We start from the raw sequence: 17,380 nt of genomic DNA, 5'->3' as shown, positions 1-17,380 counted from the left end.
TACAAGTCTGTGGGCAATCAATATCAGGGCAGCAGAGATCAAGAAACTCAGATAGTAGTTATAAATGTTTCTGCAGGTGTTAAGTTTTTACAACTTAATTTCTCTATCTGTTCCACTAGGTGCCATTCTAACTTTGAATGTATTACCCAACATTTGTCTTTATAAAATTCCGGTTACCCTCATGAGTGTGAAAAATGTCTCCCTCTTGTGCTATTCTGAAGAAAATGCATGATACCTTTTTTGAGACCCCTAAGTGAACAGTTATTGTTGCAATAGCAATAGATGTTATTTGAATGGAATTGCCAAGAATAACAGTTAACTATTTCATATGTGAGATGGTGATGTATTATTACAAGATTTGTGGTTATATAGGAATGATTTGCTAGTTTACACGCAACGATTTTCTCAATGTTTAAGGTGGAAACGTGGCCAGGACATGAGGGTCTGAGCTCTAGGGTGAGGTAGGGCATGCTAGGACTATATTCCTTGGAGCGCAGGAGACTGAGGGGTGATCTATTAGAGATGTATCAGGGGATATTTAGGGTGAATGCACCGCCTTTTACCCAGAGTAGGGGAATCAAGAACCAAAGGACATAGAAGAGGGGAAAAGTTGAATAGGAATCTGAAGGGCGATTTTTTTTACACAGGTTGGTGGGTATATGGAACGAGCTGTCAGGAGATATTTGATGCAAGTACAAGAACACCATTTTAAAAATATTTGGACAGGTCCATGGATAGGAAAAGTTTAGAAGAACATAGACCAAATTCTAACCTGAAGTTACTTTAGAGACAAGCCATTTTTATACTGATCCTGCCCATTATTTCTATTGTTCTCGTTAATTAGTTTGATTTGGATTTGTTATAGTGCTCTTGTTTCTTTAATCTGTGCAAGCTTCTAAAGTCATGAAGTCAAACAAAACACAAATATGTCCTTTGGCCCAATATTCACCATCAGTTTAAAAAAATAACAAACTCAATGCAAATGTTATTCATTTTGGTTTGCCTGACCCCTCTGTGTGAGAGAATAATTGCCCATTATATTAGAGTGGGCAAAATCCAACCAGTGTCAGCTCGTTGCACTGTTGGCATTCATCCTGTGATCTGAAGATGTTTTCTTACCAACCTCCTGTACACTATCATGGCCATAAGATCACAAAAGTACTGGAGTAACTCAGGGGGTTAGGCAGAATGGATCTGGAAAACATGGATAGGTGACATTTTGGGTCAGGACCCTTCTTCAGACTTTGTGTCCACTGTGCAATCTTGCCTAATAATATTTTGAACAATATTAAAAGGGTTTTAAATCTAATAGTTGGCATTATATTTCTGGATGATTATTCTGCTGGTTCAGAAAACTGCATTTCTTTGGGATGTTACGGAGGTACCACCCTTATTGTTACTGTCCGCTTGATGGTAATGTTTTTTATTTCACACACACATTAAGGTGGCCAGAGTCAAATCCACAATATAACGTTTTTGCCCCTTATTAATTTCACAGAGCACATATTTCTTCATTAAAACTTCACAGTCCAGATTTCAAATGAATTGTGCTCATAACTTTATTTGCCTTTTAGTTTATTTTAAAATATTAAAGTGCATCTATTAAAACATGTTTTCTTACTTGAGATTTGTGAAAGTGTTTAAAAATATATATATATATAACACCACAGTGTGTCCTGTTTTGAGCCAGTGGACAGCTACTCTCAACATGGACAACATTTAGGGCGGCACGGTGGCACAGCGGTAGAGTTGCTGCCTTACAGCGAATGCAGCGCCGGAGACCCGGGTTCAATCCTGCCTACGGGTGCTGTCTGTACGGAGTTTGTACGTTCTCCCCATGACCTGTGTGGGTTTTCTCCGGGATCTTCGGTTTCCTCCCACACTCCAAAGACGTACAGGTATGTAGGTTAATTGGCTTGGTAAATGTTTAAAAAAATTCCCTAGTGGGTATAGGATAGTGTTAATGTGCGGGGATCACTGGTCAGTGGGGACCCGGTGGGCTGTGCTGTATCTCTAAACTAAACTAATTTAATTGTGACCTTAAATACAAAGTAAAGTTTCAGGTCAAAAATCCAGTGTCAGAAATGTAACCCTACTTTTTCTTCGTTGGATGTAATAAACAGCTAATTATAAAACATAATTCATATGAGTAACACTATGAATAATACTTCAGGCAGCTAGGAGAGGAATGATGGTGACATTGTGGTTAAGTTACCAAACTAGTAATCCTGAGACTTGAATTCATTACCCACTGTGGCAGCTACAATATTTCTGTTCATAATCCAGAATTTCAAAAATGGCCAGTCCTATCTGGTTCACCAATAACTTGCAGGGGAAGGAATCTGCTACTTCAATTCCCCTTCCTGCATCGGTCAGTTGCTGGATATCTCGCTTGCTTTGAACTACAATTCCCATTCCCACACTGAACTGTTTGTCCTCTGCTTCCTCCACTGCCACAGTGGCGCAGCGGTAGAGCTGCTGCTTTACAGCGCCAGAGACTCGGGTTCGATCCTGACTACAGGCGCTGTCTGTACGGAGTTTGTAGGTTCTCCCTGTGACCTCGTGGGTTTTCTCCGGGTGCTCCGGTTTCCCCCCACAATCCAAAGACATGCAGGTTTGTAGGCTCATTGGCTTCTGTAAAATTGTCGCTCGTGTGGATATAACTAGTGCATAGGGATTGCTGGCCGGCGAGGACTCCGTGGGCCAAAGGTATCTCTAAAATTAAAACTAAAACACAAGCAAACTGGAAAAACAGCACAGTTTGTTCATTGCTCAAGATTCCAGCATCTGCAGACTCTTGTGTCTCCAAATCTGCTATCCCTTACCTGGTCTGGTATCTATGTGACTTCAGACCACCCAATGCAGTTAATTCTTAAGTGTTTTCTGAAATGGACTAATGGGCAATGGGGCGAGGGGGGGCTGCCGAGAACTAAGAGGGACCTGGCAGGGTGCCGTTGAGAACTACGAGAGACCTAGCGGAAGGGCCGCTGAGAACTAAGAGTGACCCAGCGGGCTGGCCATTTACGGCGGCAGGCCTGGATCACCTTTGTGAGAAGATAAGACTACCAAGAACTTTTGAAACTTTGTCGGCACCAGAATCGTGGCGACTCTTTGTGTATTGCCTAGGCGCTGCATGATTTTACCGGATTGTGTGTAAAAACAAAGAATTTCACTGTACCTAAGTACATGGGACAATAAAGTATTGAATCCTTGATGATGGGCATTGAGTGGTGGCCTTGAAACCAAGATTTTGAGTGTGCAGGAAATATCAGCAGTGCTGAACTACTATCTGCCTCTTTGGTGACCCTCAGACTATCCTTGATCGGACTTTGCCGACTTTACCTTGCACTAAACGTTATTCCCTTATCATGTATCTATGCACTAAATGGCTCAATTGTAATCATGTATTGCTTTTCCGTTGATTGGATGACACACAACAAAAGCTTTTCACCGTACCTCGGTACACGTGTCAAACTAAACTGAAACATTATCCCAATCAGCCAAGTTACCCAAATTATATACAAAGATATATCTGGTGTTGTCTGCCATTAGACATAACTTTTATCTAATAATCGTACTTTAAAAAAAAAAAGTCCACATCAATATGATTTCCTTTACTTCTGGCAGCTTATGATCATGGGTAACTCCCTGAATGTGTAGGAAGGACTTGCAGATGCTGGTTTACACCGAAGATAGACAAAATGCTGGAGTAACTCAATGGGTCAGGCAGCATCTCTGGAGAAAAAAAACAGGTGATGTTTCGGGTCAGAACCCTTTGGACTGAAAGATAGGGAAAGCCAGAACAAAACAGGGCCGGCAACAGATAACCTCAGGAAGGATGGAGTTCATAATGGCCCCACACTGAATATTGAATATTGAACCTCTGTTCCATGGGCGTGCCTACATTCAGAATCTTATCGACATTATTATTAATTGTTCATCTACCTTTCTAAAGTGCCTTGAATGGAAATTTTGAAACATGAAACTGCAGTGGCTGGTTGATACACAAAGTGCTGGAGTAACTCAGCAGGTCAAGTAGCATCTCTGGAGATCATGGAAAGGTGACTTTTTGGGTCTGAAGAAGGGTCTCAACCCAAAATGCCACCTACCAATATCCTCTAGAGAAGCTGCCTGACTTGCTGAGTTACTCCAGCACTTTGTGTCCTTTTGAATGGAAATCTCAATTGATGCGACAAAGAACTGTAAAATCGTGTTAATATTATCTTTTTTTATGCCATTGTGGCATCAAGTAGACCTGTTTAATTCTGAATAGTACACTGACAAATGACCCAGATCAAATCCATCTCATGGTCTTGCAAGAAACTTGTTGGAAAGTCAGCAAACAAGTTAATTGTCATTATTTCTTCTCAGCAGCTATATTGTTATCCTGGCATATAACACTCCTATTTTATATACAGGATGGCATGTGTGTATTGATAAGGATGTTCATTTAGATTTTGTCAGCAATATTGTACATAAATGCAAGAAGTTAGGCCTCTCTTTAAATGTTGTGGATTATCAAAGTAGTAGAGATGAAAAGGTGCAATCTAAACACTCCAATGTTGACTTTGATTTTAACCAAAGCATTGCCATAGCAACAACTTATATACTGTTCTGCTGCCGCTAATACAGCGTTTTCATTTTTATTGCTCTTCCGTTAGGATGCAGCCTGCCATTTTAATGCAACTTTTATGAGGATGCAAATCACTCTCTTGTAATTCCCACTTCCTCTTCCTAACCTAAGGCGACCTTTGGCTCTGCGGTGAGAAGACATGCACCAGCCACCAGAGCAGCACCTACCTATTCCACCCTTACAGAAATGCATGTCGGGTGAGATCAACTCACTGTTGCAAGAAACTGGACCTAAATCAACAGTAAATCCCAAATGATAATCATCATTGCATTTATTGCATTGAAAGGAAAATGCCATCCAGGCTTTGTTTCTAATAAGTCAATTTATCAAACCTAATGTTTAACAGGAGACCAATATCACATTTCACATCTTCTATTCGCCGTTTCAACAAAAATGTCTCTCAAGAATGCATACCGAGAAGTGCAGATGGGGTATTCCTAGCCATCTTATTCACCTAAAGGTCCACTTGATTATGGATTGCAACGCCTTCATTGATTTTGGCGCGCGCGTAGTACCGACCTTAGCGGCCAGAACCAAGTGCAACTCAACCAACCTCGGCGGAAAACAAATTCTGTGCCAACACCCTTTATCTGCAATGTCTTGGACTGTCCCCTGTCGGACTTTACTGTTTTTTTAGCTTGCGCTAAACCTCTTTCCCTTTATCATGTATCTGTACACTGTAAATGGCTCGATTGTAATTATGTATTGTCTTTCCGCTGACTGGTTAGCATGCAACAAAAGCTTTTCACTGTACCTCGGTACACGTGAAAATAAACTAAACTGAATGTCCTCAACAGATGCTGCCTTAAACCCACCCCCCACCCCCGTTCCTCCAGCACTTTGTCTTTTTGCTCAAGATTCCAGCATCTGTAGTTTCCAGTCCATTCATGAGTTACTGATGAATGTTGCACTGGTTGTTTGTGGGATCTCCTGCAACCCTAGATGACTGCTCCAAGCACAAGTTTAAACAGTGTGTCTTCATGTATCATTCAAGGCAACTGGCCCTGCAGTGATAGAAAGTGTACTTAATGGAAGTGCATTAAATACATGGAAGAAACATAACAGGATCAAGGGATACGGGGAGAAAGCAAGAACGGGGTACTGATTCTGGATGATCAGCCATGATCATATTGAATGGCGGTGCTGGCTCGAGGGGCCCAATAGCCTACCCCTGCTCCTATTTTCTATGTTTCTAAATAGTGAGACCGGTACATGGGCAGAAGATAGACGAAAAGCTGGAGTAACTCAGCGGGACAGGCAGCATCTCTGGAGAGAAGGAATAAATGACTTCAGATTGGTCTTAAGAAGGATCTCGACCCGAAATGTCACCCATTTCCTCTTTCCAGAGATGCTGCTTGTCCCGCTGAGTTACTCCAGCTTTTTACTCCAGCTTTTTTTGTGTCTATCTTCGATTCAAACTATCATCTGCAGTTTCTTCTTACATAGGTACATGGACAGGACAGGTTTTGAGGGGATTTGGACCAAATGCGGGCAGGTTGGGACGAGTGTAGCTGGGACATGTTGGCCGGTGTGGGCAAGTTGGCCTGTTTCCACACTGTATCATTCCATGACTCCACACTATGACTGTGACTATATTGTTCCTCCCCTCCTAGACTGAGGACTAATGTTCCTTCTGCAGTTGGACTACAATCCCCAGAATGCCTTCCCCTCCAGCAGGAAGAACGCGATGACACGCTGAGAAGTTTGGAGCTGGTGAACTGAGCTCCGGCCGATCATGTAGCTGCAGCTCCGTAATTACCGAAACGGCTTTTTGCAATTGCAAACCTTCTGCTGTTTGCAGCTTGCTTCCGAGCTGTGCAACCGGCCATTCCCCTTCTGCACAGCTCGCAGCTGCAAGAAATCGGTCAGGATTCCCAGGTGGATGAAAATTGGGAGGCAGCTAATTTTTTTTGCATCTTTGTTGCAAAGCTGAAAAGGCAAAGTCTTCTGTGATTCCCCTCCCCCTCCCATTCCCAGCAAAGGGGGGAGAAAAAAAAAGAATCAAAAAAATGTCGCTGTCAAAAGGAGGTAAGCTTTGCACAGATATATCCGGGGAGAATGCAAAAAGATGTGCATTTTGTGCAAAATGCAATGATGCACCTTGATGTTTGCAGCTTTAGTGCTAAGTTACAAGGCTTGCAGAGCTGAATGCATTTCCTGTTTTAGCTGAACACACTGAATTTGCATGTTTGGGAGCAGGATCCCGAGGCTGGGTTTTGCTGTTCAGCTGGTCTCTGACGTGTTTGCATTCCGATTACTGAGCTCGCTGCTTTTTTTTGCAAACAGATCGAGGTGCTTATACATTACGTAAGCCGTTGCTCAAGTGGGTGGTGGGGTGGAAGCGTCTAAATGCGTTGCATTGATCAATAAGGATGCGTGCAAGCGTAATTTGGATCGAGCACACACCAAATCGGTGGGGGTGGGGGGGGGGGGAAGAGAGAAAGAAAAAAAAACTTTTGCAAAATGTCCAGCCAGGACAAAAGTGCAAATGTGCAAAAGATACGATAGTAATTTTTTTTAAAAACTTGCAAAAATCTCAAACCAGCGACTGTTGTATTCGGAATGCACAAAGCGAATGCATTCCGTATCAAGTTGCAAAACTCAAAGCAAAGTCCACGCCTCCTTGGAATTTAATTCTGTGTGCGGTAATGTTATTCGCCTCGTCCAGTGTGCTGATTATATCTGATACTTGGAACGATTGGGAGAGTTAGACTAATATTAGACTTCGGCGCTCGGGTTTGTTTCCCCCCCCCCTGCGAGTGTAAAACAATCCCGTGCCCGACGCTATTTGTGTGAATTGGGCGTTTATCGCCTGTAAGCACAAAGGCAGGGTGCATCTGTCGCCGTCGTTTGCATCTATTAATGAGATAGTTGCCACAGCTCTTCTGTGTCCGATTGGCGATAGCCACTGGAGACCCTTTGCGGAGATACTCTCTCTCTCTCTCTCTCTCTCTCTCCCTCTACCTCTACTAAATCAGCCACTCACCTTTGACCATCTGCGAAGAGCAAACCCCGCATTAGTAACCCGAGCCCCCTTTCCTTTATAAAATGTGTGCGGGGTGCAAGTGTTGGGAATGCAAAACTTTTCCTATTGTTTGCAAGTGCTTGTATCCGGCTCCAATGTTAGCTGGAATGGAAAACGAGTGCAGAACCGCCCCAGCGTGGCGATTTCCCTCCCGTCCCCAACGCTGCACAAATGACCATCTCCATTACCAACTCCCTTTCAAGTGAATAGACACACAAAATGCTGGAGCAACTCAGCTGGACCTTTTGTGCAAACCAGCATCTGCAGTTCCTTGTTGCTCCCTTTCAAGTAAATCTGGTGCCAGGTTTAGTTTACCATCGGTTGTATCAAGTGTGTGCAAGTTCCTGAAGAACTAAACGAGTTTGAAGAAGTTCTAGACCCAAAGCTATCACCTACCCGTTCTCTCCACAGATGCTGCCTGACCTGCTGTGTTCTTCCAGCACTTTGTATTTTATTCAAGATCCCAGCAGTTCCTTGTGTCTATTTTTTTCTCCCTGACGTTTTTTTGCGTGATATATGTTGGTCAGGAAGCATTATAGAGTGAGATAAATGTAAAAGTTGGAGCTAACTGTGAGAAAGGGATAGTGAGAACAAAGACTTAGTGAAAACCACAAAGTGCTGGAAGAACTCAGTGGGTCAGGCTACATCTGTGGAAGGAGTGGACAGGTGACGTTTTGGGTTAAGACCTTCAGACAAAAAGGTTTAGAGGTGCTGAGGGATTAGCTTTTACTTCTGTTTTTGATTGTTTCAGTTTGTTTAGTTTATTGTCACGTGTACCGAGGTACAGTGAAAATCTTTCATTGCGTGCTAACCAGCCAGCGGAAAGATTACAATCGAGCCGTTCACAGTGTACAGATACACGATAAGGGAATATCGTTTAGTGCAAGATAAAGCCAGTAAAGTAAGATCAAAGATAGTCTGAGGGTCCCTGATGAGGTGGATGGTAGTTTAGCGCTGCTCTCTGGTTACGGTAGGATGGTTCAGTTGCTTGACAACAGCTGGGATGAAAAACTGTCCCTGAATCTGGAGGTGTGCGTTTTCACACTTCTTGGTGTGGAATATCTTGCACTCGGGGGCAAAGTCTAAGGTAAAAGATCACCCCATTTAAGATCGATAAGGCAGAATTTCTTATCAGAAAAGGTTCTGAATCTTTAGCATTCTGTAATCCAGAGAGTTGTGAAAGCTGAGTCATTTCAGTATGTTCAAGGCTGAGTAAGACTGAAAGCAAACTAAGGTAATGGGGGCGAGGCAGGTAAATGGAGGCATGGTCAACAATCGGGTTAGCATTGATTTTATTGCAGAGCACAAATATAATTTCTGCTTCAGTTTGTCAAGACTCTAAAAGGGATATGGATTGGACTTTGCTGGCTTTACCTTGCACTAAACATTATTCCCATGTCATGTATCTATACACTGAAAAAATGGCTCGCTTGTAATCGTGTATTGTCTTTCTGCTGACTGGATGGCACGCAACAAAAGCTTTTCATTGTACCTATAACCACGCGACAATAAACTAAACTGAACTGAAACATAAGAGACTATGGATGATGGAATTGTCAACAAAAAAACAAAATGCTGGAGGAGCTCGGCGGGTAATGCAGCATCTGAGCTTTCAGTCGGTTTAGTTTATTGTCCTGTGTACCGAGATACAGTGAAAAGCTTTTGTTGCGTGCAAACCAGCCAGCGGAAAGACAATACATGACTATAATCGAGCCTTTCACAGTGTACAGATACATGATAAGTGCAAGATAAAGTCAGTAAAGTCAGATCAAAGGCAGTCTGAGGGTCCCCGATGAGGTAGCTCGTAAGTAGTTCAGGACTGCCCTCTGGTTGTGGTAGGATGATTCAGTTGCCTGATAACAGCTGGGGAAAAAACTGTCCCGAATCTGGAGGTGTGCGTTTTCACACCTGTACCTTTTGCCCGATGGGAGAGGTGTGAGGAGGGAGTGGCCGGGGTGCAAATGGACAGATGATGTTTCGGGCCAAGATCCTTTTTCAGACTTGAAGGGAATGGTGATTGGATATAGTGAATGTGCACAGTCTTTTTCATAAGGTAGAGGGTTCTAAAACAAGAGGGCACAGGCTTAAGGTTAGAGGGGAGAGATAGAAGAGGGGCAACCTTTTCACTCGTGTTCTGTATCTGCAATGGGCTGCCAGAAGAAGCTAGCTACAGCAATGGATTCAATTATGATTTTCAATAGGCATTTGGACAGATATGTGGATGGGAAGGGTTTGGAGGTCTAAATGCATGGAAATTGAACTAACCCAAGATATCATCTTGGTGGGCATTGACAAGGTGGGCTGAAGGGCCTGTTTCCATGATAACAGCTCTGTCACTCCTCTGTGCAGTTAAAATGGTAGAGTTAAGATGAATAGGGATGTGGACATGGGGGAAACATGGATAATGGCTGTAGGTTGTACACTCTCTCAGTCTGAAGAAGGGTCCCGACCCGAAACGTCTCTTATCCATGACCTCCAGAGATGCTGCCTGACCCGCTGAGTTACTCCAGCACTGTGTGTCCTTTTTTTGTAAACCAGCACCTGCAGTGCCTTCTTCCCACATCACTTTTAGTACGTTGATGCAAGGCAAAAATATTGAGTGTAGACATAAAATACTGGAGTAACTCAGGCAGCATCTCTGGAGAGAAGGAATGGGTGACCTTTCGGGTCAAGACCCTTCTTCAGACTGATTCAGAAAGTTCAATAATATTGAGTGGATTTTTGTTTCAGAGGTATTGTATATAAGACCATGTAAACTTAGAGGCAGATCAGTCATTTCATCTTGCGTATTTAGGGTGAGAAAAGTTGTTGAGGCTAACTCTTGTAGTTTTGAAGGTAATGGCACATGAAATGCTCACCGATATTTTCTTTAAAAATCATTGCTGCCGCTGTCTAGAAATGCCTCAATTCTCCACTAGTCCTTTCATCTGTTCCCTTAAACATCACGCCAAAGCTACTTGGGATAGTTGGAATTTCCCAGTTAGGAAGCTTATAGGAGTTGAATGTTGTTGATGGTGTTGAGGGCTTGGCTATTATTATTTTTATGAGTAATTTAATGGTTTTTTTTGCCTTTTAGTTGGTAAAATTACCTTTTTAATTAAAAAAAAAAAGCCTTTAAGCAAATGCATTAGTTTTTCTTTCATAATAAAATACAACTAACTGGGCAAAACACCCCATAAAGCATATCAAGTCTTCCACAGTAGTTCGCATTCCTTGAACCGCGTCTCTTTTGATGTCTCATTTTCACACCTCGCCCTTCCTTATCTCTGTGTCTCCCTCTCCCCTGACTCTCAGTCTGAAGAAGGGTCTCAACCCGAAACATCACCCACTCCTCCGATCCAGAGATGCTGCCTGTCCCGCTGAGTTACTCCGGCAATTTGTGTCTACCTCTGTATCCCCATATCCTGAATGATGTTGGCAGTTTTGTCTGTCTACAAACAAATGTGACCAGGCAATAGTCGGTGCTAATTAACTATGTGTAAAGTTGCATTCTTGTAGCAAAATAATTATAAAATACCCGATCAAGACACAATATTATGAATGTTTAGAAGAACATTTTTTGAGAAAGTTTTCAGAGGATTTTTGTTTCAAATTATTGGTTTAAAAATGAAAAGAAATATCCATGGATAGGGGACATTTTGGGTTGGGATCCTTCTTCAATCTCAAGATTGGTCCTGACCTGAAGTATCGCCTATCCATGAGATGGTGCCTGACCCGTTGAGCTACTCTAGCTCTCTGTGTCTTTTGTAAACCAGTATCTGCAGTTGCTCGTTTCTTGAAAAAATACCCAAGCATCCTTCTTGTTTCTTCCTTCAACCTTCCACTTGGAGGGAGAACATTGCAACCCTGGTAAAGTCGCTGCTGTGAAATCAGTTGATAATTGAAGAAACGATTCCTTTGATGGTGAAGTCATAGAGTGATACAGTTCGCAAACAGGCCCTTCGGCCAAACTTGCCCACACCGGCCAACATGTCCCAGCTACACTAGTCCCACCTGCCAGCATTTGGTTCATATCCCTCCAAACCTGTACTATCCATGTACCTGTCTTAACTGCGTCTTAAATGTTGGGATAGTCCCAGCCTCAACTACCTCCTCTGGCAGCTTGTTCCATCCATCCACCACCCTTTGTGTGAAAATGTTACCCCTTGGATTCCTATTAAATCTTTTCCCCTTCACCTTAAACCTGTGTCCACTGGTCCTCGATTCACCTACTCTGGGCAAGAGACTCTGTGCATTTAACTGATCTATTCCTCTCATGATCTTATACATCTTTATAAGATCACCCCTCATCCTCCTGCGCTCCAAGGAATAGAAACCCAAAAGCTGAAGCTGAAAGGGCACTCGGATTCAAGATTTTATTAATAGGTTCTAAAACGGATACAAAGCATTTCAATTGAGTGACATCTCAAAGGTCTCTTTCTTAAGTAAAGCACCAATTTATGTTTAGTTGTTTGCGTTAAGGAGTGGCTTGGCAATCTAAGAGAATCCAATGATAATGAATAATTTAAGAGGAAATGTTCTTCGGTTGAGAGTCGTGATGGTTCACAGAAAGTATAACTTTCTTGGAATTGCTAAATCTCTGAGGACGGCGTTGGTACTTAACATTTAATGTAAAATAATTATAATTAACTTGGAGATGAATGTGAGGTAATTATAATTAACGAAGGATTGATAGTAATTGAACTAACGAATTTTTCAGAAAAAAACCTAATTTGAAATGTTTTCTCTGAATGTGATGTAATAAACATTTACATTAATTTAGTTTAGAGACACAGCGAGCAAATGGGCCCTTCGGCCCACCGAGTCTATGCCGACCAACGATGACTCGTGCACTAGTTATATCCTACACACAAATCAGCCGGTATAATGCAAATAGTGCTCCCTAATTCATCAGGCACGTTTGCATCCAATTTTTGTTATGGGAGCACGTATTATAGCAGAACCGCCCATGAAGTATTCAGAATGTTTTAAAATGTTCATTAGGTTATTGCATTTAACATGGTACAACCATAGACTTTGCAACAATTTTCGCTAAACCTAAATCATCAGTCCATCTATGGAACTTTTTACTAAAGCTGTAATTCTGCATCTTGTTTCTTTCTGTTATCAGAAAGTTTTGTGTCTTTTTTGAATTCTGTCATTTCTTAGTTTGTCAGGCTCATAAATCAAGTTTTCAGGGGAAATTTTAATTTAGTTACGTTTAGAGATACAGGATGGGTAACAGGCCCTTCGGCCCACGGAGTCTGCGCTGCCCAGTGGTCGCTGCACATTTACAGCGACTAGAGACAATAGAGACAATTGAGACACACACTAGAGACAATTTACAATTTTACCAAGCCAATTTGCCTACCAGGAAGGAACTGCAGATGCTGGTTTACACCGAAGATGGGCACAAAATGCTGGAGTACCTCAGCAGCTCAGGCAGCATCTCTGGAAAAGGAATAGGTGATGTTTCGAGTTGTCTTTGTTTGTCTCTGCCTTTGGAGTGTGGGAGCAAACGAGCTCCCAGGGATATTCCCAAGCGTTATCACTTTTTCAGTTAAAATATTATTCTTTTCTTGTTTGTCGCCTTTTTTTCATCAATATTTTCCAGAATCTGTAATGTTAGAAATATATCTATACGTTACACAATGTGTTGAGTTTAATTTAGAGATACAGCTTGGAAACAGGCCCTTCGGCACACCGACCAGCGATCCTCACACATTAACATTATCCTACACACACTGGGGAAGATTTTACATTTACACCAAGCCAATTAGCCAACAGACCTGTACATATTTGAAGTGTGGGAGAAAAACTAAGATTTCGGAGAGAACCCACGCAGGTCACATGGAGAACGTACAAACTCCGGACAGACAAGCACCCGTAGTCAGGATCGAACCGGGGTCTCTGGCGCTAAAAGGCAGTTGCTCTACCGCTGCGCCACTGTGCTGCTTGTATTATGTGACCTTTTTACAACAGATTTTGGTTATAGTGGAGGGAGTGCCCTACAGTAATCAGGCTACTAGTTACACTGTGGCTTGTCATTGAAATTGACAAGCAATAGCTTCGATCGACACTTGTGTGATGCTACTCTGTTGAACTTTGTAATAAACGGCCTCTAGAATTTTCAGCTTGCAGTAACAAAGATACAATTTTAGCAACTTTGTATTTGAAAACAACTGGTTGATCCATACAGTGACTGCTAGGTGATTGGAGTGAATCTAGCACTTGGTTATAGTTTGAGTCTAGTTTATTGTAGCTAACCAGTCAGCAGAAAGACAATGCATGATTATAATCGAGGCATCCACAGTGTACAGCTACATGATAAAGGGAATAATGTGAAAAACATTTAGTGCACGATATAATCCAGTGAAGTCCGATTAAAGATAGTCCGAGGGTCACCAATGCGGTAGATAGTAGTTCAGGACTGCTCTCTAGTTGGTGATAGGATGATTCAGTTGCCTAATAACTGGGAAGAAACTGAACCTGAATCTGGAGGTGTGCTTTTTCACACTCAGAGTCACACAGTGATACAGTGTGGAAACAGGCCCTTCGTCCCAACTTGCCCACACTGGCCAACATGTCCCAGCTCCACTAGTCCCGCCTGCCAGCATTTGGTCCATATCTCTCCAAACCTGTCCTATCCATGTGCCTGTCTAACTGTTTCTTAAATGTTGGGATAGTCCCTGCCTCAACTACCTCCTCTGGCAGCTTGTTCCATACACCCACCACCCTTTGTCAGGAGAGTGTTTTATGTCATATGTCCCAGATAGAACAAATAAATTCTAGCACAACAGAATATGTAAACGTAGTACACTAAACAATATAATAAACGAGAGAGAAAAAGGTTCAGAGTGTGTATAATATACACATACATACAAATACATATTTATATGGATTATATATATATAATATTTAATATATATATAATATATATACACACATACATAATACATACATACACACACATACATGCATACATATGTACACACACAAAAACAAACAATAATGGTGCAATAATAGTTTAGTTCAGAGCTTATTTGAGGTTGTAGTGTTTAATAGCCTGATGGCTGTCGGGACGAAACTGTTCCTGAACCTGGACGTTAGTTTTCAGGCTCCTGTACCATCTGAATTTGTTGTTCACCTTTTGTGCCTCTTTCCCGATGGCAGAGAGGAAAAGTGGACAATCGGCAATAATGGACATCATTTCCCACTCCCATGCTCTGTTCTAACGAGGGTTACCTGTAACTTCAAATACGTGCACCGAAAGTACCAAACGCGGGAGATGTCGGTTCCCTGCAGCACCACTAGGTGTGCTGTTTTGCAGCCTTCTCCACCACATTAAAGTAAACTAATGGGAGTGTGGACACAAAGTGCTGGAGCAACTCAGCGGCTCAGACAGCATTTCTCGAGAAAAGGGTCCGAAGGGCGGAGGGTCTGAAGAAGGGTCTTGACCCGAAATGTCACCTATTCCTTTTCTCCAGAGATGCTGCCTGTCCCGCTGAGTTACTCCAGCATTTTGTGTCTATTTTCGGTTTAAACCAGCATCTGCAGTTCCTTCCTACACAAACTATCGGGAGTTTCAGGTGTAGACAAAGTATTCTTGCAGTAAATTGCCCTGAAAATATTTGTTGCATAAAATCTCAGCTAGATTTATAGGCATCTTGTGCAGTAATAGGTAACCTCTGGCTCTTTTAAAAATCAATTATAAATGCCGATCATAGTTCCCTTTTTCTTTTTAAGGGTATGCTTCAAATTTTATTTTCTGTTCCGTAAATGTTGAAAATATTGTTCCAAAGTTGCGCTAATAACTTTTCTTGATTTGCTATACCTGGGCTCTGATGATTACCAAAGACTTACTAATCTGCCTAAGCAAAATCATCCCTTGTGCTTTTTGAGGTTCTTTCGAGCCGGGACGAATAATAAAATATTATTTACCATGCTAGGGACCATTTATGGAAGCTAATTAACCTACAAACTTGAAAATACTCGTAAAAGGCTGGAGTGCATCTTTGGTGTGAACCAGCTTCTGCTGTTCCTTCCTGCACAACCTACAAACCTGCACGTCTGTGGAACGTGTGAGGAAACCGGTGCACCCGGAGAAAACCCCCGCTGTCACGTACAAACTCTGTACAGACAGCACCCGTAGTCAAGGATCGAACCCGGGTCACTGCCACTGTAAGGTAGCAAATCCACTGCCCTTAGTTTATAGTGAGTGGATGAGAAAGTTCCCTGACCCTACTTCATTGGGAAGCCACTGAATACCTAGGTTATTTAACGCGCAAGCAGGAAGTCTTTATTTTTGATATGGTACTTGTTTGTGATTTCTGGCAGAGTGTGTCAGATATCAGTGATATCTTAGATACAGTGGATGTGAAGAGGATATGAAGGCAGGAGAATGGGGTTAGGAGAGAGAGATAGATCAGCCATGATTGAATGGTGGAGTGGACTTGAAGGGCCGAATGGCCTAATTCTGCTCCCAGAACGTATGAATTCGCCGGACAGGCAGCATCACTGGAGAGAAGGAATTCTGCTCCTTTCACTTATGACCTGATGATCAGGCAACTGAATCATCCTACCACAACCAGAGAGCAGCGCTGAACTGCTATCACGGTGGCGCAGCGGTAGAGTTGCTGCTTTACAGCGAATGCAGAGCCGGAGACTCGGGTTCGATCCTGACTACGGGCGCCGTCTGTATGGAGTTTGTACGTTCTCCCCGTGACCTGCGTGGGTTGTCTCCGAGATCTTCGGTTTCCTCCCACACTCCAAAAGACGTACAGGTTTGTAGGTTAATTGACTGGGTAAATGTAAAAATTGTCCCTAGTGTGTGTAGGATAGTGTTAATGTGCGGGGATCGCTGGGCGGCGCGGACTCGGTGGGCCGAAGGGCCTGTTTCCGTGCTGTATCTCTATATCTAAATCCACCTCATTGGTGACCCTCGGACTATCGTCGGTCAGCTCAAAAAATGGCATCTATGCAATGTAACTGTAAAGATGCAAGCTTGCTACTTTAATGATGCACTTCTTCATAGAATGTGCTCTTTACATTGTAATAAATTCACCCACACGGTCACCAAACTGACGCAAAGTGCTGGAGTAACTCAGCGGGTCAGGCAGCATCTCTGGGGAACATGGATAGGTAACCTTTTGGGTCGGGAAGCTTGTTCGGACTCTGAAGATGGGTCCCGACCTGATACCAGTCCAGATTTACTGTCTATCTCATGGGTGACCCTCGGACTATCCTTGATCAGAGTCTGGTGGCTTTACCTTGCAGTAAACGTTATTCCCTTATCATGTATCCAACACTGTAAATGGCTCGATTGTAATCATGTATTGTCGTTCTGACTGGTTAGCACGCAACAAAAAACTTTTCCCTGTACCTCAGCACATGTGACAATAAACTGAACTGAAATAACAAGCTTCACAATCGAGCTGCTTGCTTTCCTTTGTAGGAATAAAACACAGAGGCTTTACATTTTACAGTTCTTATACTTTCATAGCTTGCACAACAGGAACGTATCTGACCCTAGGTTTCCATCGTTTGCTTTTCCTGCTAGTGTACACCAGCTCCTTTGCTGCACCCCTTTCATTTCCCTTTCCCTATGTTTGAGCAGTAAAATGATACCTGAGATATGATGGATTACCAGTCACGAAACACAATGTCGGATACCCTCCTTTGAGCTTGACCATCTTTTTCTGATCTTTCTGCCTCTTCTTTTTTCCGTATTTACTTCTAATCTT

General features: G+C 42.6%; 1 protein-coding gene across 1 annotated transcript in view; it reads left to right on the top strand.

The window, feature by feature from the left end:
* The first annotated feature begins 6,399 nt into the window (after positions 1-6,399).
* map2k6 (mitogen-activated protein kinase kinase 6) overlaps positions 6,400-17,380 on the top strand; it is a 67,032-nt gene continuing 56,051 nt past the window's right edge. The window contains exon 1 of the mRNA XM_078401890.1: positions 6,400-6,661. Within this exon, the coding sequence (XP_078258016.1) occupies positions 6,643-6,661 (19 nt within the window). The 5' untranslated portion in view covers positions 6,400-6,642. The remainder of the gene's footprint in view (positions 6,662-17,380) is intronic.

Source organism: Rhinoraja longicauda, chromosome 6 (genome assembly GCF_053455715.1).
Source record: "Rhinoraja longicauda isolate Sanriku21f chromosome 6, sRhiLon1.1, whole genome shotgun sequence".
NCBI lineage: Eukaryota > Metazoa > Chordata > Chondrichthyes > Rajiformes > Arhynchobatidae > Rhinoraja > Rhinoraja longicauda.
Note: the sequence above shows the minus strand (reverse complement) of the source record. Positions and strands in the feature narration are given on the sequence as shown.